Source organism: Tetrao urogallus, assembly GCF_951394365.1.
Source record: "Tetrao urogallus genome assembly, chromosome: 20".
NCBI lineage: Eukaryota > Metazoa > Chordata > Aves > Galliformes > Phasianidae > Tetrao > Tetrao urogallus.
Window position 1 is genome coordinate 3,379,798 of NC_136833.1, and position 25,410 is coordinate 3,405,207.

Consider the following 25,410-nt stretch of genomic DNA (forward strand, 5'->3'; position numbering starts at 1 on the left):
CACGCCTGAATTCCAATCTGGGTGACTGTCTCTTAGCATATCAAGTTTACAAAACGAACTTGCACATGATAGCTTTCTATGTTTAAATATGTAGGTTGCTTTATAAGATTGAGTGAGCCTGACTGAAGCAATAACAAAATATAAACAACAACAACAACAACATTTGGGAATCAGTTAACCTGCAAAGCGAAGGACTTTCACCAAGACTTTCTTTGGCGAAGAACACCATTTTATAAGATGAATTTCAGTAACAGCAGTGCATGCTGTGGGATGTCTTCTGTCATCCTCGTTTAATCATCGAAGAGGACACAGATTTAATCAGAATCACCAGAATGTCTGAGAATGGTATTGTGATTAATTGTTGGACTACAGTAATGAAATGCTCGGACTGTAACAGGAATTACAACAGGGGAGAAGACCTCAGCATTGCTCGTAAAGCAGCTCGTCTATCCTGGGTTTCTTGCTCTCATTGCAAAGCCAAGTTTGATGTTCACATACAAATTCCTCGTGGTAGAAGACAATGAAGAAGGTTACTTTCGTGAAAAACATCTTGGCAGAACCGTGCAGGATAAATCCTTTGTAGCAGCCCCTTGCAACAGAGCAGGGAGTTTCCTAATTTCTCTCGTTGATAATAACTGCTCACCTACAGAAACTGCATTTCTGTAACAAATAAGTCGTAAAATCAGAGACTCCAGCGGGGGGACCGCCTTTACCCCACAGCGCCAGGAGGCCATTCGCTGAGGCGACATTCAGCCTCCCGCCTGGCGCTGCCCTCCCGCCCGCGCAGAGCCCCACACTGCCGCAATCCCGCGCACACTGCAGCGAGCGGCTTTCCAGCAGGCAGCACCGCTTCCCTTAGCCAAGTAATAACCACGGCTCCTCTGGGCGTGGGAGATAGCTTCGAGGGAGGACAAAACGCTGTTTTTGTCTGTGTGTCAGAGCAGCCTTAGTATCACCGAGGTTGAAAATGAGCACTAAGCTCATCCAACGCGACTCGTGCGGTGCCACAACTGAGGAAAGCCGTGAGGTAACTGAAGGAAGCTGACGGCTGCTGCCCTCAGGAGACCCGCTGCCCTCAGCGAGGCGGCAAGCCGAAACTTGACCTCCTCAAGATGGCGGCCTCGCCTCGCCTCACCCCGCCTCCCCACCTCGCTGCCACTCCTAAAATGGCGGCACGGAAGGGCCCTTGGCTGCCCGGAGTGCGCCTGCGCACAGCGGAGCGGAGTGCAGTGAAATTCCTGGCGGGCGGGGGGAGGAGGAGGTGGCGGCGAGGAGGAGGGCGGCACGGAGCCACGGCCGCGCGCCCCTGGCAGGGACCCTGCGTGCTGTGGCGGCGGGCGCGGTGCGGGCGGGCTGAGGGCCACTCGCCGCCGCCTCGGGCGCTGGGAGCACCGGGAGCCGCGCCGTCCTCGGGACTCGCTCCGCAGGCAGAAAGGGGGAGAATGACGGAGCTCCAGTCCGCCTTGTTACTGCGGAGACAGCTAGCAGGTAGCCGCGGCTGGAGCCCGGCGGGGGGGCCGCGAGGAGACGGGAGAGCGGCGCCGAGGGGAGGACGGGGCCTGCGGTAGAGGAGGGGGGGGGCCCGGCTGGGGAGGGGGCGGACGGGCGGCGGCGGCCGTGAGGGGAAGGGGAGGCGGCGGCCCTCAGTGCCCGGCCCGGGGCTGAGGGAACTAGGCCGAGGGGGGGGAGGGGGAGCGTGGCAGCGCGGCCGGGGGGAGGGGACGGGACGGGAGAGGAGGGGAGCGGGGCCGGCACGGCGCGGTGGGAGATTTGTGGGGCTCCGCGCTTCCTCCGCTGCGCCCGTCCCGGCGGCGGCCCCGCTCCCCCCGCCCCGTTCGGCCCGTGTTCCTCGCGGGGCCTCGGCGTGGGGGCGCGGGCGGGGAGGGCCGCGCGGTGTTGTCAGAGGCGGAGGAGGCAGCCCTGGGGCGGTTAGATAGATACGTACATATATATATTTATTTATTTTTTCCTTCAGTTTTTATTATCCGCCCCCCGCGTCCAGAAGCGGTGCCTCAGGGCTCAGCTCTCCTCAACGCGGGGACCTGAGTTGCCCCCGTCCCGCTCCGTGCCCGTGAGGAAGGGCCGCCGCCCCCTTTGTTGCGAGCGCGGCCCCGCGGCGGGGCGAGGAGCGGGACGGGGGGCGGCGGGGCGGCGGCCGAGCCCGGCGGCGACCCCTCCCTTTGTCCCGGGCGGCCCCGCGCTGCCTCTCTGTGCCCGGGCTGCGGCCGCGGAGGGGACCTGGCTCGGCCCGGCGGCGCTGCGCATGCGCGGGGCGGCGGGGCGCACAATGCAGCTCCGTGTGTCGTTCGCTGCCAGATTTAAAGAGACACGGAGCCGGCGGCGCCGGGCGGGGGCCGAGCGCGCCCTCCCCCACCGCACGTGTGCTCCGCGCCGCCCGCGCGGCCGCCCCTGAGCGCCGCCGGCACCTCGGGCAGCTCCGCTGGCTGCTCCGCGCCTTACGTAAAACCGCGTTGCTCCATACCCAGATAAGGAAATGAGCGCTAGGTGTACCTAAAGCCGGGCAAATAGAGCCCTGGCTGCGCTTCGGAGGGACGGGTCGCAGCCGCGCCGGGTTCCTGCCGGAGTGTTGCGGCCTCCCGTGGCTTTTGGGCGCGGTGGGGACGGCGGGGCTCCGCTCGCGGCGAAGTTGCATAACAGAGTGCGGGAGCTGCATGGCGCCGAGGCTTGGCCAACCGCCGGTGCGGGGTGGGTTTAAACCTCTTGAAGGTGACTTTTTAAAATAAAAACGGATTTACTACACGCGGTGTGCTCGTGTTCAGGAGTGCCTCAATGGCTGCTGGGGTTACTGTCATCTGATGGAGCATCTGCTTGTTCAGATAGACCGTTACCATTATGTATAGGCTTAAACCAGGAGCTCCAGAAGTTCTCACTACTGCAACAGTTCTCTCTTCTGTAAGTGATCACAATGGGGAGGAGGTGGTGTTGAAGTTGCTCTGTAGCTTCATAAACATGAGCATTTAGTAACCTGAGACAGTCTGGAATTTCTCTGTTAACAAAATAATTGCACACAATGAAAGAAAGTTACTAACTTCAGCAAAGTGTCAGAAAGACCCACAAGAAACACTTTCTGACTCTTGTTTGGTGAGTGTTAGCTGTTGGTTCTGTAGTTTTTACTTTATGATCTGTTCTCTGAGTGCAGGCTGGATGTGTTGGTGGACTTGTAGGCTCTTAGACAGAAGTTAAGCCCTCAATCTTTCTGCTCGCTCTCTTCTGAAAGCTTCACGTGCTGTGGTGAAACCAGTAAGCCGTTCCAGTTGCCTTATTACTGATACTGAGTCAACTGTGCTGACTCAAGTGCTGCGGCCATTTGCATGTAATGTGCAGCCCCTTCGTGAGGCCTTTGGGTTTTAGGTGGTATCAGTACTCTTTTTTACATAGAAATATTAAAAATATACACTTATTCATATACATGTGTACATAAATTATACGAAAATGAGCATATACTTCTATATAATTTTTGTTTTCACGTGCATAGAAAGTGTTTGAGTGTACACAAGTGTGTGGTGAGTCTCAAATTCTTCAGAAGCTCAGCCTGGTGTAGTTACTGACCTGAGAAGGAAAATATGCTGTTTCTTCCATATTTGATAATCTCTGCTGAATCTGAACAGAGCTGAAGCGAGGCTCTAACTGCTTTTTCTAATGGCAGGCTGCTTGAAGGTGCAGTGCACAGACTGAGCTTTGTGAAGTCTGACCTTCCTCCTCCCTACTGCTGTCTTCTCCCAACTCTCAGCTGTTCCAGTATATCTCTCATTAAACCCACACTGCTTTTTCTGCCTCAAAACAAAACCCAATGCTAAGTTTCTTTCTTACTGAATGGGGCTGATATTTCAGTCCCAATGCTACATGCAGCTTTGGGTTATGCGTCGAGTGTGGTGAGTGATTGGGTTGTGCTTAGTGGTTGGGTTTTGGAGGTCAGCAAACTGGCAGTGGACGTGAGTTATGTCATCTGAACTCATTTAAACTGGTCGAAGTCGCTCCTTTATCAAGGCAGCATTGCTCAAACCATGAGAGATCTGGAGTCGGGGCTGTTAGTTTGGTGTGGAGGAAGGATAACTGGGCCTGAAGCCCTTATGCTTGTGGAGCAGTTGAGGAGTATGGGGTGTCTTTAATGTGTGACAAGACCTTGGGTAGTTATTCTTTCCTAAGAGGGGGGGGAAAAAAAGAATGGTGAGGAGGGAAGCTGAAAGTCTTCAGAATGTTGCTTTTCTTATCTAAAAACATGCTTTGCTTTTTAATAAAGGCATTATGGGGAAAATAGGAAAATTGTCTACAGCATGTAGCACTTGTGATGGGTTCTTTCAATTTTTAAATGCTGTTAAAGATCGAACAGTGACAATTTTTGTCAGTGGGACTCAAGATCAGTGGTTTTATCAGGGTAAATTGAGGAAAACCTGACAGCATAGTCCTGAATTTTTCCACTACGCGTGTGAAGGCTGGTAACATGAGCAGGGAGCTGGGCTGCAGCACTGCCTATGCAATGTGCTTGTCTTCTTAAGCAGCGTGTTCTGGGTGCTGATAATGCTCTAAGAAGGGCTATTTAGTGGCAGTCACAAAATAAATGTCAGGTTAGATGTCTTGTGGTGTGGGTGTTTTTGTTGGTGGTTTTTTTAATACTAAGTGGGGTCAGTGTCTGCAGATGGAATAGTGATCATATTGCCACAGGGCTGATATAATAACTGGCTTTGTATCTACCTGTGTTTGCCCCCACCAAGGCACGAGGGCAGTTCACGTCAGTGTAGTCAGCATGTGGATTAGGTTGGCTGGTTGTTTTTCTTCAGAGTGTTTTAAAGGAAATTCTGAGTGGGGATCTCCAACTACCGAGGGCAGTGCTGGCACTGAGAGTGGAGGCCTAGAGCTGAAGGGAGGCCCTCCTGTGTGGCTATCAGTAAAGCCAAATGGTTGCTTTTCAAATCAACCTGCCTGTAAGCTCTAGCAGCTTCTGCAATTATCTTGTAATGTAGAAAAGGTATCTGTTCATACAGGGTGTTTGACTGGTTTTTGTTTTATTGCTATTTGTGGTGTGAGGCTTTTTTCCTTTTTTTTTTTTTTTTTTCCCCTTAAAAAATGCATTTGGGTAATACTGAGAAATGAAGTCCGTAGCCCCTGCCCAGTTCTTCTTATGGGTAGGAGGCAAAAAAAAGGTAAATGAACTCCCTCTCAACTTCCAAGGAGTGGAAAAACCCCAACGGTATCGAATGTGTAGCCTGGGTCAGCAGAGCTCAGGCACCAGGAGGGGGTGTGGGGACCTGTGTGGGTAAAATGCATTCTACCTGCTGCCTAAGAACTTTGTGCTCTTTAAAAACAGAGATTGGAGCAACTTCTTCTGGCCTCCAGAGCTGTCAAGCCTAGGGGTTTTGAAGGCTGAGGCATTTCTCTAAATGCTTTTATTTAATCTTTCTGCCAAATCCTTCTTGACACAGACTTGTTAGGGTGGGCAGACTTGTCTAGTTCATCCAGCAGCATCATACAGGGAGGATGTAGTTAAATCACAGCACACCGTGGAACCAGAAGTGCGAGTCATCTCTGACATAAACGTGGCTCACTGAGAACGGGAATAACTGAGCCCTGCTTGGCTGGAGCTCTGCTGTGTTGTAAGTATTCTCCAACTTAGGATACCAAAAAACCCCGCTTACCAACTTTCAAACACGGGAAATGCAGCGTTATGTCAAGTTAAATGTATGTAAATTATTTCCAATGAAAAATGTCTAGTTAAAAGTTAATGAGTTGGAAATCCATTAAAAACTTAATATGACAGTTCTATAGTTTTTACTGGTGTGGAAGAAATCTTGTATAATGCAAGCTAGCTGAATTTCTGGCAGCTACGCAGGGTTTCCTTTAAAAATATTTGGTTAGTAAATGCTGAGAGAACTATGGCATTAAGATCACTTGATAGATTGAAGTTGAGATGGCCTATCTCTTGGCTGGCTGGCTGTAGAAGGAAGCCTTTGTTTACAGCTGAATACTGCTGTTTTCTGCCTTAGAGTAGGTTTGTCTACAAGATGATATCACTGGAGTGGTACTGAATTGAAGCATTAAGCTGATGCAAGCCTTCCTGTTAGCTTCCTTGGAGAGGTGTGTTTTTATGAGGAGCGATAATCTGTATTACCATACATAGTTAAGATTACAAGGTCCTACATGTATAAAATTTGAGTATCACTGAAGTGCTATGAAAGCCCTACTTTTTTTCAGAAAAAGGTTTTCCATCTCTGTAAGGATCAGCTTTCATTACTGCCATGCTTTTTTGGGACACTTGGCTGGAACATGTGCACCAATTACACGTAAGTTAACACTTGCAGTGTAGGCTCCCACCCTCTATAGCAGATGAGTTAATCCTGCTCTCTTGTAAGAGTGTGGCAGAGCCATCACAGCTGCCTTGCTCACAGTGACCTCAGGCTGCCCATGCTGTTCTGACTCTGGTCACTGTGAACTGCTGTTGCAGTGCAATGGACACGATTTGTGGTTGCCTTTGCTAGCTGTGTGTGTTAGTTTTTCAGAGTTCCAGTCGTGTGAATAAGCTGAATGCAATCACAAGAGTGAAAACTCAGGGATGCTGGCTCTTCTGGTGAGATTTAGCTAAGCCTCAGAATGGAGGAGCTTGGTGACTTGCCCAGTTACTTGAATGGGATGAGCCAGCAGGAGCAACGTGCTTCATGGAGTTACCCCTCACAGGGGCTGGCAGTGGTCGCAGCCCTTTGGCTCTGCTTAGGCCGGCTGAATAACCTTACAGGGAAAGAAATAAACTGACTGTAAGCAGTTCTTTTCTCTGTTCCCCTTCTGCACCCCCCCAAAAAAAAAAGTGGGGAATCATCAGTTAGACCCCGGTGTAAGTGTGTCTGCATCTGACAGTGGAGTGACTTCTGCTCAGCAGGGGAGTATTGCAGTGGGGAAATGCTCTGGAGGTGCTGTAGAACAAGGAGAAAAACAGTACCTGGTGAGAAATTTCTTTCATTAGAATAATTCCGAACTTTTCAAGTTGTTTAATTATTTTTCCAGTCCCCCCCCCATTCTACAGAAGTGCCTTGTGTACCTGTTGATAATGATTGTAACTTCAGTGTCCAAGCTGTCAGCTATGGAAATGTAACCTGTAAAGCTTGGTTGACTTGCCATAGGGTACTTCTTGGTCCATGAGAAACTGATTGGAGATGGATCAAGCGGAGTGAATAGTCCTCAAATAAAAGAACATGTTGCAACTATAACTGATTCTGCCTCAGTTGTTCTGCATCACCTCACATTGGTTTATACACGTCTCAGAACAGCACATGTGCATTTACCAAAGCGAGGATTACTTGGTTCTTTCCACACTTGGCACAAGTTTCTTTCCCAGAGCTCTGTTGTTCTCACACTGCTGAAACCAAGTGAACTTGTAGATGAAATGTGCTCCCCTCAAATAGGTGTTCTGCAGTTTTCTTCTCCTAAAGTGTTCAGTGTAACCTTTAGTTTTAATCTAGGTGTTCTTGTTTGCCACCCTCAGGGCTGTGGTTTCATGAAGGTCTTTTAAGTATGTCAGGTACTCAGCAGAAGTAAGCTTCAAGTGTTCATGCAGAGTAGGATGGAAGCATTTCAGAAAAATGAAGCTTTTTCTTTCCGGCATGGGGACGGGGTTCTGGTAATGCGAAACTTCTGATCTGAAAGGTTGCTGCTGTTCTGAAAGTATGAACTAACCAAAAACTGATACATGTGCAGAGCTCAGTGCTTGGAGAAGGAAGAGCAGGTGCTTAGGGTGAGGAAACAGGGCACGGAGCTCTTGGAACGCTCACTGTCTCGTTTTTGTCCCCCTGTATGGGAACAGAATCTGGGCAGCCCTTGGTGCTGCAGGACTGTACTGTCACCATGCTGCACCTGCTCTGTGCTTCAGTTTCCAGCAGTGTGTGGCTGTCAGTGGACTGGTCTTGGCAAGGTCTGTCGCTGCAGAAATCTGGTAGGTCTGAGCTCTAGGCTACCCTGCAAGTGTAAATAGGCATACTTGCTTCTCTTCTCCTTCCTACTGTCAGGTCCAAGGCATATCAGCTGGAACAGGGATCAGATATCCAGACCCTGTGAGAACACTAAGTATAGCAATCTAATGAAATAGGATTCCATACAAATAACTTCACTCCTGGGGTGAACATTAGCAGTGCTTGTGCTGGCTTAGAATTATAGTGAAGTCTTGTAAAGGCTTTCATGTGCAGTCTGCCCATATACGATACCCTGTTAAAGGAAACCTCTTCCCATGCAGTCATCACAATGCCTGGTATGCCAGACTGGTGCTGTAGTTACTTGCACTTGGCACTGTCAGGTGTCACTTAAATATCCTCAAACAATTCTGAATAACAGTGTAGTTCAAATTAGGATATACAAAGCTGTTGTGGGAGTGAGAGAAGAAAGCAGGCTGGAGAAGGATCCTTGTATGCCAACTTACACATACAGTGAGGAAAGTTCCTGGTGAACTCTTCAGATGTTACTGTCTCCTGTGGAACAGTGCAGTGGAAGAGGCTTTCTGTTAGGCCTTGTGGGATTGCTCTGTTCCTGTATGTAATCCATACAGATCCCAGTGCTTTTCAGCCTGTTTAGCTGTGCTGTTTCATAACTGATGCATGCAGTGATTGTTCAGAAGTTACTTGGGTGGAGTTTTCTGTAACTTTAGGCCGTTGTTAACTTGCAGTTTAACTTTTCCTACCATCCGTGGCAAACTCTGAGTAATTCCTAGCACAGCACTTGTTTTGCAAAATTCTAGCAGTGCACGCAGTGGGTGTCTGAGACTGGAGGTTTCTTTGCAGGTGAGAGATAAGCAGTTGCAGAATGTGATTCGTCTGACCTGTTTTTGACATGTGCTTGGGGAAGAGGTAATCGCAGAGTCCAGGGAAGTGCTTACCCTGATAAGATCTCTACTGAATGTTGCTGAGGGAGCATCTCAAATGCAGACAGATGCATGTACCTGCCTGAAACTTGTCTGACTCTGAGGAGTGAAAATTGCAGGTGAAATGGAGATGGCACTTCTCCCTCACTGAGTGTGATGGCTGTATATGGCCCCGTGCTGCAGCTGACTCCAGGTACTCTTCTCAAGTGCTCTCTGGTGAGATGCTCAAGCATCTTCCACTCAAGCTTGGATTTCAGAATCAAGCTTCTCCTGATCCTTGTGATTCTGTTCTTCTTTCCTCGTGCTATCTCCTCCCTGTCCCAAATTCAGCTCTCGCTGTGACTTTTTCTTACAGGCTTGTTCAGCCCGCACATTAACCTGAGAAGCATGTTTCAAAACCTTAAGCACTACTGTGAGAGTTAAAGGTTTTGGCCCTGACTGGAAAGCTGACTAGGGCTACAACCAAAAACCAAATGAGAACCTGTCAGCTCTGTCCTTCTCAAACCTGCCTTTGTGTGCGCATCGTTGGGAGGCTGTGCAGTGGTGTCTGAGGAGAAGCGCAGTGATGCAGCAGAGTGCGAGGCTGCCCATGACTGCATTGAGCAGCTTGCATATTAATGCTTCCAATGCAACCCTCCACCAGTTCCTTGAATTGAGAGGAGAATCAGGTTTGTTGTGCCTGTAATGGTGCCATCCTCAGCAGGGGATGGTGTGCTGGAAGTTGGTTAGCAGCCATGCTGAAGGTAAGAGCCAAAGCTTAGAGCTGCTGGTTGAGAGATCTATCCTTAAGGCAGGCTTATCTCTTCTGCTTTGGTCTTGCTGCAAAATAATTTAAAATACTCTTCTGAGACTAAAACTGTTCTATGTCTTAATTGCTATCTAATTTGTCACTGCTGAAGTGGCAGCCAGGAATGTGTGTATCACGTGCTGTGTTTTGACTGAACTCTTTGGATGAGCTCATGGAACAAGACAGGACATGATGAAAGCAGGTAATATGGGGTGCTCCTAATGAGGAGATGATGTTACCTGACAGTAGCCCAGCCCTAAGCTTTTAGTTTCAGAGTCTTACAACTGGCTATGTAGGCAGGAAGAGAGGTAGTGGAAATCATAGCTGACCTCAGTTAATATAACTGTGGAAGCTTCCATTTGGGGTGTGGACAGAGGAGCCTAGAAAAGGGATTTTCAGTCTGAACAGAAGCTCCTGGGCTGGTGCTGAGACTCAGAGAAGGCAATTGGGGAAGAAAAAATAGCTAAACAAGTGCAGTCTATAGCAAAATAAAGCCTCTGATCTGACAGCGAGTCAGTGGGGTGACCTCTGCAGATGCCTTAGCTGGGGCTTGGGCTGTCCCAAGTGTGTTTTTGTTCTGGGCTCAGTCCCCTGACAGCACAGAACTCATCCACTGTGTAACTTAGTGGAGAAGCTCTATTAAAAGTCCTGCAGAAGCTTGTATTTTTGAAAGCTTTGTTCTGGAGTGTAACTCAAACTCCAGAGTGTTTGCATGCAGCGTTTGGCTGGCTGGAACCAAGCTGAGAAGTTTAGATGCCATACATAGCTGCCACATGTGGCCATGGGGCTCTTTCTGCTTAGTCATTTTTGTTGATACTGTTTTGCTTTTGCGTTTCTAAAAGTCTCTTGGCCTATATAAACACAGTTTTAGTGAGAGTGGGGATGTCGGTAGCTTGGTGTAAACTAAACACAAATTGGAATGTACAGTTCTGGCTCAAGTTTAAGGCGGTGGTAACTTGGTTCTGCTTTAGGAAGAGCTGAGCCACCGGAGGAGCACTGCCTTGCTGGCAGATTGTGGGAAGCCAGGCATGGAACATTAGAGTGTACTCTGGACTTAAACAACTTTGTTGAATCATTGGTCTATTGTCCTGATTCAGAACTGAGATGAGGGCAGCCCAGTGCCTGGCTTTGCTATCTGGTTTCTGTTATATTAAGCCAATATTTTTCTGCACTTCAGGTAGCTTAAATTCTAAGTAACAGTGTACAATATGTAGTAGTAGCAACTAGATTGCACTGAAACTTGAGTATGGACACAATGGAGATGTGTTAATGTACTCAGATTTACACTTAAAAAGAACAGGATGTCTCTAGTTAAATGGAGAAATCCCGAAGATAAATCATGCTGACAATAACCTGAGGGGATGCAGTTCTTTACAGGTGTCTGACTTCTCTCCCTGAATCCACAAGCTCCTGGTGAGCAGTGCTTTGCAGCCCAGGCTGGAGCTGGGAACAGATCCTTCATTCGCGCAGTGCGCTCGTCCATGCGTTTGTCCAGGAAACGTCCTGTTCAGGCCACAAGTGGTTAAGGGCTGTGGGCGATGGGATGTGACAGACAGAACAGGTGTCTCCTTTCCCCAGAGCAGCTCGTGTCAGTGGGCTGTGGCTGTGTCTGCTTGGCAGCGTGCTGAGAGCTGTGCTCCTTCCTTGCCACCCCTGCGCCGCTCTGGGGTGAACCTGTGTGGGGCTGGGTTAAGGGTTCACTGCTTTTTGGGTCCTGACTCACGAGCAGTGGTACTGCTGGTTGGCTCCTTGATAAGCGTGCTGCTGTATCCGGGGAAAATAATTAAACAAGGCTTCAGTGTTTGCAAGTTTTAACGAGTTGCAGCTCATAACCATCCGTGTAAAGCAGCCAAGGATGATGTTTTTCACATCCCAGTGCAGAACTTCCCTGAGCTTTCCTTTTCTGTCTGCCAACTCACTGTTAGTTGGGTGTTCAGTTCAGCGTAAAACAAACTCTTCCATCCAGATTATCTGTAGCATTGTGATAATTCTATATAAATATTTTGCACAGAAGATGCTGGAGCTCATCTCCACTGTTGTATCTCAAGTGTACGTATATGTGCAAGCAGTAACCACCTAAACTGCCTCAGTATTGCTCCAGTAAAAAGAAAATGGGACTTCTTACGAGCAGAGACTGATGCCACATCAACAAAAGAATCAAAATGTGCTTTCTAGGTGATATCCACTGAGCAGACTTTACTTACTGCAATCTTATTGCAGCAGCTAAAGGTGACTGCAGTGGCTGTCCCTTCTGCACTGCTCACAGGCTCTGGGCGTCGTGAGAAGGAAGATTGGATGCCAAGATCTCTTGCAATAATAGTGCTGCAAAATCTTAGGTATAGATATGAGTCAGTGCAAGAGCTGGCTTTTATTGGGATTAAGTATGTGGAAAAAATGCTTTAAAGGACATGAGAGTTTTTTAAGGCTGTCATCTGAAGGCAGAGACAGATGTAAAAAGAAGTGGAAGGAGCACAGATCTAGAAATAGAAGGGAAGATGCGGCTGCTGGGCTGCAGAAAAATGTGGTGTTCTGAATGCTTTGTGGCTTTGCAGAAGACCTGCAACAAGGGCAGTCAGAGGCAGGCAGCATTTTCCAGTGTTAATTTCTGATAGGTTTGTTTTCTCTTATCACAGAGAATGAGATAACTAACAGCTAATAAGGAAGCTAAGTGTGAGCAGCTTGAGTTTGAGCAGCTTACACTGAGCTTGAACAAACTGATGTTTTTTTTCCCTAAGGAAATACAGGAATGAGGGAACTTGTTTGAAAGTAAACCTTCAAAACTTGAAAGTTTTAGGATGCAGTGCTCAAAAATATTTGCTCTCTCCTTACTGAATTCTGTAGTCATGCTGAATGCTTCTCTGTATTAAGTACTAATCACAGGGAATGACTTACATGTCCTGAACAGAAACATTCAGATTAAAAAAGCAGAATTTTATACAAGCAGTTGAAAATTTTTAATGAAATCCAGTGTGAAAAAGCAGATTATATTCATATATCTAATAGCGAGGAACTTTAACATGTGAGGCTGTGGTAGGGAGGCAGTGAGGGAGCAGCTCAGTAGCCCTTCCTGCAGCAGCTGCTGTCACTTGCTGTGGTATGTGTGTTCTCTCTTACCTCAGCTTGACTTCAGTTGTTACTGGGGCTCATGCAGTTGTGTCCTCAAACCCTCTTGGAAATCAGAGTGAGGACTGGCCTGCTTAGCAGAGGTGTGGACGTGCTGTAGGTTTTGACTTTGAAACGAGCATCTTTGTTAGATAGCTGTGATATTACCTTTTTGCTGTAGGTACTGTCTTATGTAGATATAATTTGGTTCAACACCTACATCTGTTCTCTCTGTTCTGCCACTCACAGTGAGTGTTTGACTTCATCTGTTGACTGAACCGCGCTGGGTAGCTTCTAAGAAAAGCCTTTCCAACATGCTGCCAAGAAGTGAAACGTTTCTTGGGATTTCAGCATTGAATCATCTCCATGGATAAATTTGTCTCTGAATTAGCAATGGCTGAATGAAGTCATTCTCTCTTTCTACCTCTTTGGGATCGTGATTCTTTGTGTGAGCTGAGCACTCTGAATACTTGGACTTTAACTCACCTGCACGAGGCTTGATTTCTTTGCTTTAGTTTATTTTTAACCATGCTTTCAGTGGTTTAATTGGCAGACACTGAATGAAACATTGTGGGCAGATTGGTTTGGCCTTAACGGTAGCCTTCCTTCCATAGTGGTATCAAGTTCTTACTTCAGGTTCTTCTGCATGTGTCTGAGGGCATTGTAACTGCATAAGCTCAAGTTTGTGATGACAAGGAATCGGCACAAAACAGAGCTGCTGTTGTTGGTCCTCCACAAAAGGAATACATAGACTGGCTGTGGAAGGATACAGTGACATCTTTAAATAACAAGGGCTGTATGATGGCTGCAGGATTTAAAATGAATGCAATAGCTCCTGTGAAACAAAACAAATCCTGATCTTCTCCCCTTCTCCAAAGTACCAAAGATTGATCACGAATTTGTGCTGTCTGGAGGACTGGATCAAGAATTGCTATTTCATATAATGACATTTAAAACTGGACTTTAACTTGAAGTAATCAGTTGAGAGACTCTTTTTCTCCACCGCAACTTCACTTTCAGGGAGAACTTCTTTGAGAGATTCATTCCCAGATACTGTACTTTTTTTCTGAAGCAAACTGAGATCAGTTAGTGTGGTCTGTATCCAGGCTTGATTTCTGCATAGCTGTTTCCAGATAAACTTCCTATCTGGCAGTGGCTGCATGGAGTCGCCTATAAACCTTAAATCCTGTTTTGCTTATCGTTATTGAATGAAAATGTAGAACAAACAAATGAGAAATGAAACAGCTCATCTAGGCTCCCTTCATGTGACTGCATGTTTTAGAATTTAGTAAACCATTATCTCCAAAATGCCCTGGGCATGTCTGTGTTCTTTTAAAGAGCCTGAAAAGGATCATTTAAGGGAAGTAGGATGTTAGTTTTAAATAAAAAAGATGGTGTGACTTTCTTCTCATGTTAACACTTTCCTAGAGCTAAAAATACCCTTGAGTTTAATCCAACTCGTCAGGGTTCTTGCGAAGCAGTGTGATTCTTTCACTAGTAGGAAACGTGTGGAATCCTTGATTTGCATGTGTACCTGTTGCTGGGTGCATAGAGAGCATGTGGAAAGGTGCTGAGTTGTGTTCTGACCCTTCTGCTCGTAACGTGCTCAGCAGATAGAGAGTTGGACTGTGGGTCTCCACTCAGACATGTGCAGCTGTGTGTGGCAGGGAGCTGAGGATGCTCATCCAGAGCCAAAGTCCATCAGCAGACACCAGATCACTGACTTTGGTCAGCTTTGGGGTTTTGGTCACCTACAGATACATGAATAAAACCAGCAAACAAATGCTATAGACATCTAAAGTTACTCTTAAATTCTTTTTTCTACACAGAGCTCAACAAAAATCCAGTGGAAGGCTTTTCAGCGGGCTTAATAGATGACAATGATCTTTATCGATGGGAAGTCCTTATCATTGGTCCTCCAGATACACTATAGTAAGTACTGCTACTTGTTTAGAAACTTAAGTATAACTCTCATTTACTAGTTCCAACTTATTCTGAGTAGAGAACCTAGGTCTTTATATTAGTTAGGTAATGCTGTTCTGTTGCTAGTAAAGTATTTGTAAATCCAGTTTGCTGTGAAGTTGTCAACTGCTTTGATCCCTTGGGAAGCTACAGTGCTGATCCCTTTGTGCACTAGTATGGAAAGGAGAAAGAGTAGACTATACCTAGAAGCAGCTTGTTTTCTATACCTTGAAGTAAATCAGGTGTAATCTACTATTACTCTAGCTTAGCTGATAGAACTACTTTAAACTATATAAACTTCATGCTGGCCATTGCATGAAAATGGCTGTAGAGTTTTAGCTGAGACTAATTCTCTGATCTGTTCCAGTTTCTCCCAGTTATTTCAATTTGAAATTTATCAACCCTCATACTGCTTGCTGCTGAAGAACTTCCCAGTGTGACCTGGGGTGCTTTAATGTTGATGAAGCTTGCACTGTAGGCCAGCCTTACGCAGTAGGATTCAGAAAACATCGAATCTTTATTTTTGTTCCTAAGGACTGGATTCTCTAATTGGCGTTTGCACACAGAACTGTGTAGTTCATACAGTAACTGCTTTTCCTGGACTTTGAAGTTTGCTGTGTTTGTGCAGTGCTATATATATATATATATATCTGAAGAGTCTCCCACATGTGATGTGGGAGCTTCTTAAATAAAATAAAAAGGCAAATCTAGAGCTCTGGCTAATTGAGAGAATAACTTCTCTTCTACAGGGATTCTATATGATCTCTAGCTCCCAGGAGGAAGTGCTGTGCTCAGAAGAGGTCAGCTTAAAGAGTAGCTATTGAGGATGAACTCTGTTCTTTATTAAGCTGTTCCAGTGGTAAATTACTGGTACAAAAAGCCTTCCAGTAGCATTAACTTGGGGTCAGTTTTAGTTCCAGCATCAAACTGTCGTATACCTTTGTCTGAAGGCATCTGAGTAAGTAGTTGAGTGCAATGATCAAACTGATTTGGCTTCTCAAGCTCACTGCGTGGTGACTCTCAAGCCTTTCCAAGACTAATTTTCCAGCTGCTGCTGACCTCTTTGGAACAGCCTTGTAGTGTCTCCATTGTATTCTCATGGCTTTATGGATGCTCTCAAAGGCGGTGTTTTCAATTGACCACTTCCTTATGCAGTAGCATCTTTCCCACTTCATTAAGGTGCTGAGCTTGTTTTGAGGCTTGTTAGATAGCAAAGTCTCTTCTGCTTGTGTCCTTAGTCTCTTTTTTTAGTGTAAAATCAGGCAAATTAGACTTTGGACTCAGTGCATGATGCTGTTGATAGACACCCCTTTGCCAGGAGTATTGCTAAAAATGATTCTGACTTTTCCCTTTGACACTTGCCTTTATTAACTGATATGCTGCAAAAACAAACAAAAAAACAACAGTTAAAGAGCTTTATTTAAATACCATTGATGAAGGGCGGTTTGGTATAATGTACAATCTAGTAAATCTATGATTTGCTTCTCTAAAAAAGGGAGGAAGAACTTTTCTGCTATGGAAAACAACTTAATTTGGGGCACAAATAGCTGGTGGTGTTTCTGAAGTCCTTACTCTTAACAGGTAGAAGAGTTCTGTAGAATTTGCTGGGATTTCTGAAGGTGTCTGAAAGGTTTCCTTCCCACCCCTGCCCCCCAGCTCTCTTTTAAGAGTCGAATCATTTAGATGTAGCATTCTGGTTTTTGCTTTTCTTTATTTCCTAGCAGCCTGCAGGCTCTGTAGAGGCTGCTGCTCTGCTACAGATGTAGGGAAAAATGAATATGCAGACCAGCTTTGTCCTTACTACGCCCATTCTTATCTGAGCATTACTGAGAAGCAACTTTGTACCAAATGTCTTTGGAGGTTATGTTCCAGTTTTTGTAAACTCTGCCTTTACAATTTCAAACTCTGTTACAAACTTCATTGCAAGAATTAGCTGGGCAAACGTGGTGGAGCTTACATTAGCGAAGGATTCCATCTGTAAGGCTTTCCTTTGAATACAAGCCTTCACATTTCTTAGAAGGAAGTGTTTAAATATTGAAACCTAGTTATCTAAATAACTTCAGTTAAATGTGGGCCTGACTGTATGCAGCTTCCACATAAAAACTGCATGTCTCTTGCTTGTCCTTCTCCAGTTTAGTGTGCAATTGTAATGCAGAGCACTTTGAGTCCATCAAGCTGAGAGTTGAAGAGATGTTATTAGAGGTCTCCTCCAAAAGTAATGCTGTAGCCATGAAGTTCAGTGTAACTTTTCACTGGGATTCACTGTGACATCTGATCCTGAGAGATTAGGACACAGGTGTCTAAAGGAGGAATATTAACAGGTATCTGTGGGCAGTATTTGAGAAGGAGATGCTGGCAATATTTCTGTTAACAAATGTACTGGGAAGAAAAATAAGTTTGTGAGTTCCTTGTCACTTATTTTCTTTCTCTGGGATGTAGTGTTGGGGTCCTGGCAATATCTTGTGGGATTGTAGTCTAGGATCTCCTTGCATTGCGTGTGGAAGTGTTGGTACTGTTAGTTAGCAACACATTAAGCTGCATGAGGGGTAAGCTGAGACCTTCTGGTGCATCAATAAGTTCTGACCTTCAGCTAAAACTTACATTTCTTGTAAGATAAATATCTATCTTGTATCTTGTAAATATCTACTAAGATATCTTTGATTCCCCAGTGAAGGTGGTGTTTTCAAGGCTCATCTGACTTTTCCAAAAGACTACCCTCTGAGGCCACCAAAAATGAAGTTCATCACAGAGATCTGGCATCCGAATGGTAAGAGATCAGAGTTGTAACTTTTTTGTAATTAAGAACTAAAATGTGAGGGAGATGAGTGAATACAATGCTGCTCATGCTGGAAGTACAAAAACATGCATTTACTTTGCTATCTTCACCTCAGAAAGAGATAGTAATTAACCATGGCAGAGTTTCTGTTATTGCTGTTGTGAGAGAATGCTCCTAGAGTATTTCACTGGTTTTGGTAACTTGGTCAGGGACTTTCTTATCTTTAAGTGTGAAGTTCTGGTCTGAGGATGAACTTCTGTGCTGTTCAGTACAGAAGACCCGTGGTTGTTCTCTTCCAGTGAAGCATGAAAGGAAGTAACAGCATCTTTTAGTCGTGGTCATGGAATCATAGAGTTGCTTGGGTTGGAAGGGACCTCAAGGATCATCAAGTGCCAACCGCCCTGCTAAAGATAACAACTCCCAAGGTTTCAGTTTTCCTAGTCTGCTGGACATAGATGGGAAGGTGAAGTAAACTGGAGGAGGGTTTTCACTGGAATGTTTTTTAGGTTCTCAAATCGTTAATGAAACTATAGATACTGACACTGGGAGGAGCCCTGTACAGTGCCCTCTCATAAGGGAGTGAGAATGTTATGGTGCTGTATCTGTTTCAGCCCTGGACATAACAGAGTACTTGCCAGATAGTTTCTGATTTCTTAAAGTTGCAGCCTGGTGTTAAAATTAAGCTCTTCTCACCTACGGTCTGCCTCCTCCCTCAGGTGTTTAGGAATAATAAGACTTCACCAAGCATTATTTCTTACAGATCAAGTTCTGTGACACTTAATTACTTTTTTTTTAATGAAGTTTTCACCAATGTTTTCAGACTAGCTGGAATGAAGGTTAACAGTACCATCAGCATCCTGAAGAAATGCCAGCGTGCTCATTACTGAAATATGCCTTGTTCTATTTTGTAGTTGACAAGAATGGTGATGTCTGCATTTCCATTCTTCATGAGCCTGGAGAAGACAAATATGGCTATGAAAAGCCTGAGGAACGCTGGCTTCCCATTCACACAGTGGAAACTATTATGATTAGTGTAATTTCTATGCTGGCAGATCCCAATGGTGATTCTCCTGCTAACGTTGATGCAGCGGTAAGATTTTAATCTCTTTTTGTCTGCAAATTGTCTGTAGTTTAGAAACCTGAACTTGACAGAACTTTCCAGTTTGACAAACAGTGCAATAACTTTTTTGGACTAACTTTGTGTAACATGAGCTGAGGCAACTTCTTCCTGGGAATAGCAGTTGTTATAAAGATGATTTCTAGTTAGCTCTGGAAAATCTCTTGCAGCATGCAAAGGAGAAATGCCATCAAGCTTCATATGCGGTGTTTTTTTCTTTTTCCTATTTGATTGTGCAGTTATTTGTAGCAAATGAACTAATGTACTGAAGTAGGAAGATAGTAGTAAGATAAACCTTAGTATTTGTCTCAGAAGCTGGCTGTGTAACACCATGTGGCTGTATGTGTGTAACAGAACTGTTGTGAAGGTTAGCTGCAGAAATCCAGGTATTCTGGAAGCTCTTTTTGTGTTACTTATATAAATCAGCAAAATTTGTTTTAAACCTGCTAGCAGTATATGTAACTTCCTTTGAATGGAAAGAGAAAACTTAATGGAGTACTTCATCACAATTATGTTGTGACCTTTTGCATTCACCTGTTTAAAATTGTCTTGAACATGGATTAAAGCAGTTGAGTAGATTGGTCTGTGCAGTTCTGCCTAGAGAATGTACCTGAAAGCTTCACGGAGCGTCTGGCCTTTAAGTTGGTGAAAGTATTGTCCTGGGCTTGAATACCTGGCTAAAGAGTGAGGACAAATAGTGTGTAGTCCAAGACTCTGAATCTGTAGTGAGGCTGCTTTTGTGTTTGGATGTGTTTTATGCAACAAGCATAGTGTTTCTGGAGCATGGCCTGTGCTACCTGGGTGTGTACACACTGCTATCAGCTCTTTAGAAGAGCTGCTTTTCTAGCAGAACAGCAACTAGTCTCATAACTATTTGTGGTGGGGAGGGAAGAGTCTGCTCTGGGGGAGTGGGAGAACAGACTTGAGGCCCCATTCATCTGAGATATTCAACCAAGTGTGTTAGCATTATTCCTGCATTGCAATTCAGCAATGACTGATACGTGTGAGTGTGGTTACAAAAGAGAAGTTCCAGGTGTAACTGGGGAAGTAAGGAAAAGGGAGGATAGCAATTGGAAGATGCAGAGTTTGTTTTTTAGAGGTATGTTAACCTCTGTCAAGTTAGCTATGCCTTCCTCACGTGGGACAAGTTTAGCTTCCAGAAGTCTTTGACCTGCTCTGCTGCATTTCCATGAGTGGTTGAGCTGTGCTGAAAAATCCATATGGGGAAAAGTCTTGTGCATCAAACTTAATGGGGTAAGAAAAACAAACGCATTTTTAGCAAGGGATTTACTCACGTAAAATTGTTTTAAATGTTGGCACTCCCCTTCTTGTGTCACATTACTGGTAGAAACAAGTACCAGGACAAGTGGATGCTTTCTGCTGGCAAACCTGAGAGCACTGGCAGAAGCAAGTTATTAATGAAATGCTGAAAGTACAATTGGAATTCCTCAGTTAATGAACTCATGTGTGCTGAATGTAGCTGACCTAACACTGGAGAGAGCTTCTACTTCTAACTATGCTTATCACTCCCTAGAATTGTGTTTTGTGGGCTTTTTTTTTCCCAATTTTTTGATATTCAACCCTAACTTCTATCAGCTGCTTTTGGAGCAACTTTGCTTCTTTCCTGCAACTGTTAAATAAAAAACTGCATTTGTTTACCTACTGGTAAGTCAGTCCCTGAACCATAGGGTAAGGGGTGGAAATGTCTTTGAAGGAATGCAGCTTTCTCTATGCCAGCCTGAAAGTACAAAAACTTACAATACAATGGAGACAGCACTGAGTGTAACTGGTGCAGCCTTTGGATGCTAGTAACTGTTTTTCTGACTGCAGTGCCAGATATTGCCAAGTAACTTTCTAACTTAATGTGAGCTACTTGAGCAACTCAACATCTCCTGGTCTGTAGGGTGCATCCTCTTCATGGTAACCAGAGCATCCTCATCACAGTAATAAGGAATCAGCAGCCCATGCTTTGTTCGGAGCTACTCATCAAGGAGTCTTCTATTTATGTTATGTTCCTACTTAGTTTACTGCAGCAGAAGCATTTGGCAGTTAGTGAAAGATACTTTGTTCTCATTAATTGCGTTTTCATTTCCTAGATCCACTTAAGGCTAAGTGTTCACAGGCAGATCAGAGCTGTGCAGGAGCAGGGGAAGTAGCTGCTTCCTGGAAAACTGGTGTTGGAGTGCTGTTTCTTTCAGTGGGGACAAGTGAGGGACAGTGGCCTGGGTAGGTGCTGTGAGAAGCAAGTGGATCTAATTTGTAAACCAAAATAAGAATTTTGGAGAGATTGCTGTGAAATTGGGAACGTCACTTGCTGTTCAGTTCTGAACACTTGCTTCATAGCACTACAAATATAAGGAGGAAAAAAACCAAAATGCTGAGAAGACTCTCAGTTAGGAGGGCACATTAATTCAAAGCTTTTTGCCTTAGTTCCCTTCTCCCCCCCAGCTTGTGTAAGTTGTCTTTTCTCCATTCTAGGAACCAATTGCTTCAATATTAATTTCTGAAAAAGGAGAACAAATAAATCAGTGACCTTGTTTGTGCTTCCATCAGAAAGATCAGATATGTTGCTCTTCCCCAGATGCTGAGTGGTTCAGTGAGCTGGGAGGTGGTGGTGGATGTTGGGATGTGTATCAGCTATCCCAGTTCTCTCACTCGTGTGCTACGACCTTTACCCTGTGCAGGAGGTGGGGAGGTGTTGCCTGATAAGAGTGGTTATCTCAAAAGAAAGCGTGACTCTTATTCATATTTTCTAATTCCCTTCATCCCCTTAAGAATGCTGCTTATATCAAAAGCTAAGAAAGAAAGAACCCTCTATTTCATTAAATATTTTACTGCTACTTCATGGCTGAATCATAAGGCAGTGTCAGCCTTAGACCTGCTGTGTGCTGCTCCTATGCCATCCTCTGTTTCATAAAGCTGGTGTGAAAGTTTTAAATGACCTTACTCATTCCTGTGTGTTTTAGTGATACTGTGGTAATGTACATACCTGGGTTCAGCCTTCCCCTTTGCTTACCTTCATGTTCATCTTTATCTTTGTTCTTCATCTGTGCAGTTCTGAAACCAGTACGTGTCCAGAGACCTTCCCTGTAGATCTGCTGAGTGTTCTGTGTGGTCTTCCTCATGGAGATGATGGCATGCAGCCATATCTAACTAGGAGTTTTTCTTTCTGAACACACTGCTGTGCCTCTTGTGAAGACTGTACTTCTGTCCTTGCTTGAGTTGATACTGTCCTTTAACAATGTTAGAATAACTACTGGCTCTACAGTAGCTGTGTGCCTTTGTTCATTGCTGCAGTTCAAGCCAGATTCTGTAACCCCTAACAATAGCTTGTGGTCTACAGTTTGCTTCTGCTTGTCAGGCTGGAGTAAATGGATTTCAGCCCAGGCACAGTAAAATCCTAGTAGCTACCAGGTTAGTCTTGGAGAATGCTAAAAAGCCAAGAAGGGAAGGCCAAGTCTTGCAAGCAGCTTGTATTAGAAACAGGTGAGCTTCCGAACTCTGGCTGTCACTGGTATTTAGTGAATGGCTCAAGGAGCCTAAACAGGCGTAGGTATTGACTAGATGGCAAATGTCTGAAAACGTAAAACATCAAGATTCTTCCTAGAACTTGTACATTGCTGTAGCACTGACACCTGAAAGCTGTCTATTCAATTACAGAAAGAATGGAGAGAAGACAGAAATGGAGAATTTAAAAGAAAAGTTGCCCGCTGTGTAAGAAAAAGCCAAGAAACTGCTTTTGAGTGACACTTATTCAGCAGCTAGTAGCTTCACTTTTTTCAGGGTAAGTATCCTTCTAAAGAAAAGTTAGTTGTCTGAGCTGAGGGTTTTCTGCCTACGTGTTGCTGAGCTCACTTTTCCTCAAAGCAAAATACTTTTTTCAGCTGCTTGATCTTACAGGAGTTCTTTGGCTGTATGCAATGCCAAAGCCTGCATGGTTAAAGGAATGCTTAAAAAAAACTTTCTCATGCAGTAACAGCTCCTTTCACCTAGATTGGGGACCTTCGTAGTACTCTTCTATTTATACCATTCAGAAGGTGAAATCCTCTTTTGGCAGTATTCATCTTGCTTCACTAATAAAGCTTAGGAATTACTGGAGTTGTAATTGAAAGGAGCACTCCTTCCTTCACATTCATTATTGCAAGGAGCAGTTTTCTGACTCTTCAAAGCATCCTGTCTTGCTGTCTTGAGTTTATACACATACAGCATTTCTCTTGCAAGTATTGGTGGCGTGTTGCTTGTAGATCTTACTAAGTTTTCACTGCGATTGAGAACCATTCAGATAAGATTGCTTCTGGTATGATGGGAGTTTTTGTAATAGAAAGTACACTAGTAGTGTATCAGGATGGAGTTGAGATATTACTTGTAGATTTTATCAAGAAAGGTGATATTTCCTTCAAACAGCTTTTTTCTGAGGGTGGTTTAGAAGTAGCATCAGAAAAACAGCTAAATGCTGTTTGAGAATTGAGCAGCCTTGGAAAGTTTTGACCTCAGAGTAGCTGATGTGATCTATTGACACTTTGTCACCCTGATGATATGAATTTCATTTCAGATGCATACTCTAATTTGAGCTCTCTGCTCTTCAGTGGATTTCAACAATAAGGTCTTGTAGGAAGCTCAGAATTAAAATATAGCTTTTAAATACATAGCCTTTTGTTACTTTGTTCTTTAGGTGCCAAGAAAAAAGCTTTAACAAGCTAATAATCTCTCACTCTTGCTTTTCTGAAGCAAAATTGAAATTTATGTTGAAGCTCCCATTTCTTAATGCTTGGTTTGGCAAATAAACTACCCATCTTGCTAGAGAAGCTCAAAGCATACATATTGTTGGCTTCAGCACACAAAGCTTATGGAGGAAAAGTATGGTGCTAAATGTTGTTCAGAAAGGTTGTACTGTCTGAATGACTAGAACAGCTTAACAAACTCCAGTTATGGTTTTTCTTCACCAAAGTTGTGTGGGAGATGCTTGCTTTCTTACATCCTTGAAGGAGCCCCTTTGAGGGGCTGAGGCTCTGTGACAAACTAGGACTGCAGTGTCTCTAATCTGAATAAATGCTGTGCTTGAGCTGAACTTTCCCAGAAAGGGCAAGTGCAAGAAGTGCTAATGGTTAGAAAAGACTAGGTGAGGGAACCAGATGGCTTCTGCAACTGCCCTATAGTTTTGTGTAATAGTTTTTAATGTAATTGACAGCTCTTCATCCTTATTGAAAAGGCATAACCAAATGTCCTTAGTTAACCTTTGCTGCTGCCATATTAAACTTGGCCATAGTACAACAGTGACAAATGTTAAGTAATTGATTGTATTGCTTTTCTGGAAGACAGAAGTTCTTTTTCTAAATCCTGGTGACTTCCCAAGCAATGAGTGGTGAATTGGTTAAGAAGTGGCCATGTGGCTGCTTTCAAACAGGCACAATCTGGCTTGGTAGCTGTGGTGTTACTGCTTAATGAAGCACTGCTGTGCCATGTTGTACTGCAGTTTTCTGTTGAAGCAGCATCCATCATTGATAAGAACTGGTATAGAAAGCTTCAGTGATAAATCTATCAATATTTAAATGTGTGCAAAACCAAACCTTTACACTGCACACTTGACAAGCAACACAAGTAATAGGAGCCTGAAAGTCTGATAGTTGGACTGAGATGCACCCTTTGCTGAACGTAACTCAAGTCTTTCTCAGGTGATGACTTTGGATTTATGCATCTTCTCTATGGAGGTATGTAAAATTCTTGAACAAATAAGTATCTTCTATGAGTTTTAAGCACTACTTAATGCTTTTTTAAAATATTAAGGATCGTGAGGAGTTTTGTTTTAATAATTGTGATTTCTTTATAGGTCTCCAATTGAGAAACATGGCACTGTTTTTTTTCCTGCACTCTACCCACCTATTGCTGGACTTCTGTTGTTACAAGTTGGCAAATACTGGCTGGAACTGGGCTGCAATAAAACATGCCAGTTATCAATGCTGACAAGAGCCTAACAAGTGCCAACACAAGATGATTACGCATTTTGAAATCTAATGAACTGCTTTAACCTTCAGGAAGAATTGTAAAGATGTGTACATAGCACAACATGATCCGGATAATATATATACTGTTCATGTACATCCACAAATACACATTGTACCAAATAATGCTGTCTGTAGGTAGGAATAGAATCGTGTAAATTCTAAAGATTTTAGCAGGTTTTTTCCCTATTCATTGTTTCCTATCAGTTTGGAAAAAAAAAAAACAAACAAACAACAAAACAAGAACAACCAACAACTTGTGAAGCATGTCAAACTAAAACCAATTAGGATTAAAGTCCTTTTTTTTTTCCCCCACTTCAATTTTCCTTTGACCCATTGAGGCTTAATTAAAATTTCTTGTTATTGAAGTTTAGTATCTTTTGTTTTGTGTTTTTTTTTTTGTTGTTGTTTTTTTTTTGGTTTTTTTTTTTTTTTTTGGAAATGTGCTCCCTTTTATTCCCTCATCAGAATTTAAAGTTTTCCTAATTAAACCCTGAAGGGATTTGCTATCAATTACTTGTGTCTTCTTTTATGATGACCTTTGTAGTCCCTAAGGTGCTTTTTTTCCCTTACCACCTTTTTTTTTTTTTTTTTTTTTTTTTAAATAACCAATTGCACATGCTTCTTGAATTGGGTATAGCAATAAAACTGGCCATGGAGCACCCTTGAGCAGCCTGCTGGGTTTTACCTTCCAAGGGACTTGAGCGCTTTTGTTCAGAAGTTGAGTTGACTAAGTTAGTCTAGTCCAAGATGGGGATAAGCTGCTTTCTATGGGTGACTTGTTTTTTTTTTTGCCTTTTCCATTGCCTG

The 25,410-nt window shown here is 44.2% G+C and overlaps 1 protein-coding gene across 1 annotated transcript; it reads left to right on the forward strand.

Moving 5' to 3' along the window:
- Positions 1–1,439: 1,439 nt before the first annotated feature.
- Positions 1,440–22,348, forward strand: UBE2G1 (ubiquitin conjugating enzyme E2 G1; the record flags this gene model as incomplete). The annotated part of the gene is made up of 5 exons (XM_079545142.1): positions 1,440–1,488; positions 14,576–14,678; positions 17,378–17,475; positions 18,396–18,574; positions 22,262–22,348. The coding sequence occupies exons 1-5, from the start codon at positions 1,443–1,445 to the stop codon at positions 22,346–22,348; spliced, it is 513 nt and encodes a 170-aa protein (XP_079401268.1). The 5' UTR covers positions 1,440–1,442.
- Positions 22,349–25,410: the final 3,062 nt, after the last annotated feature.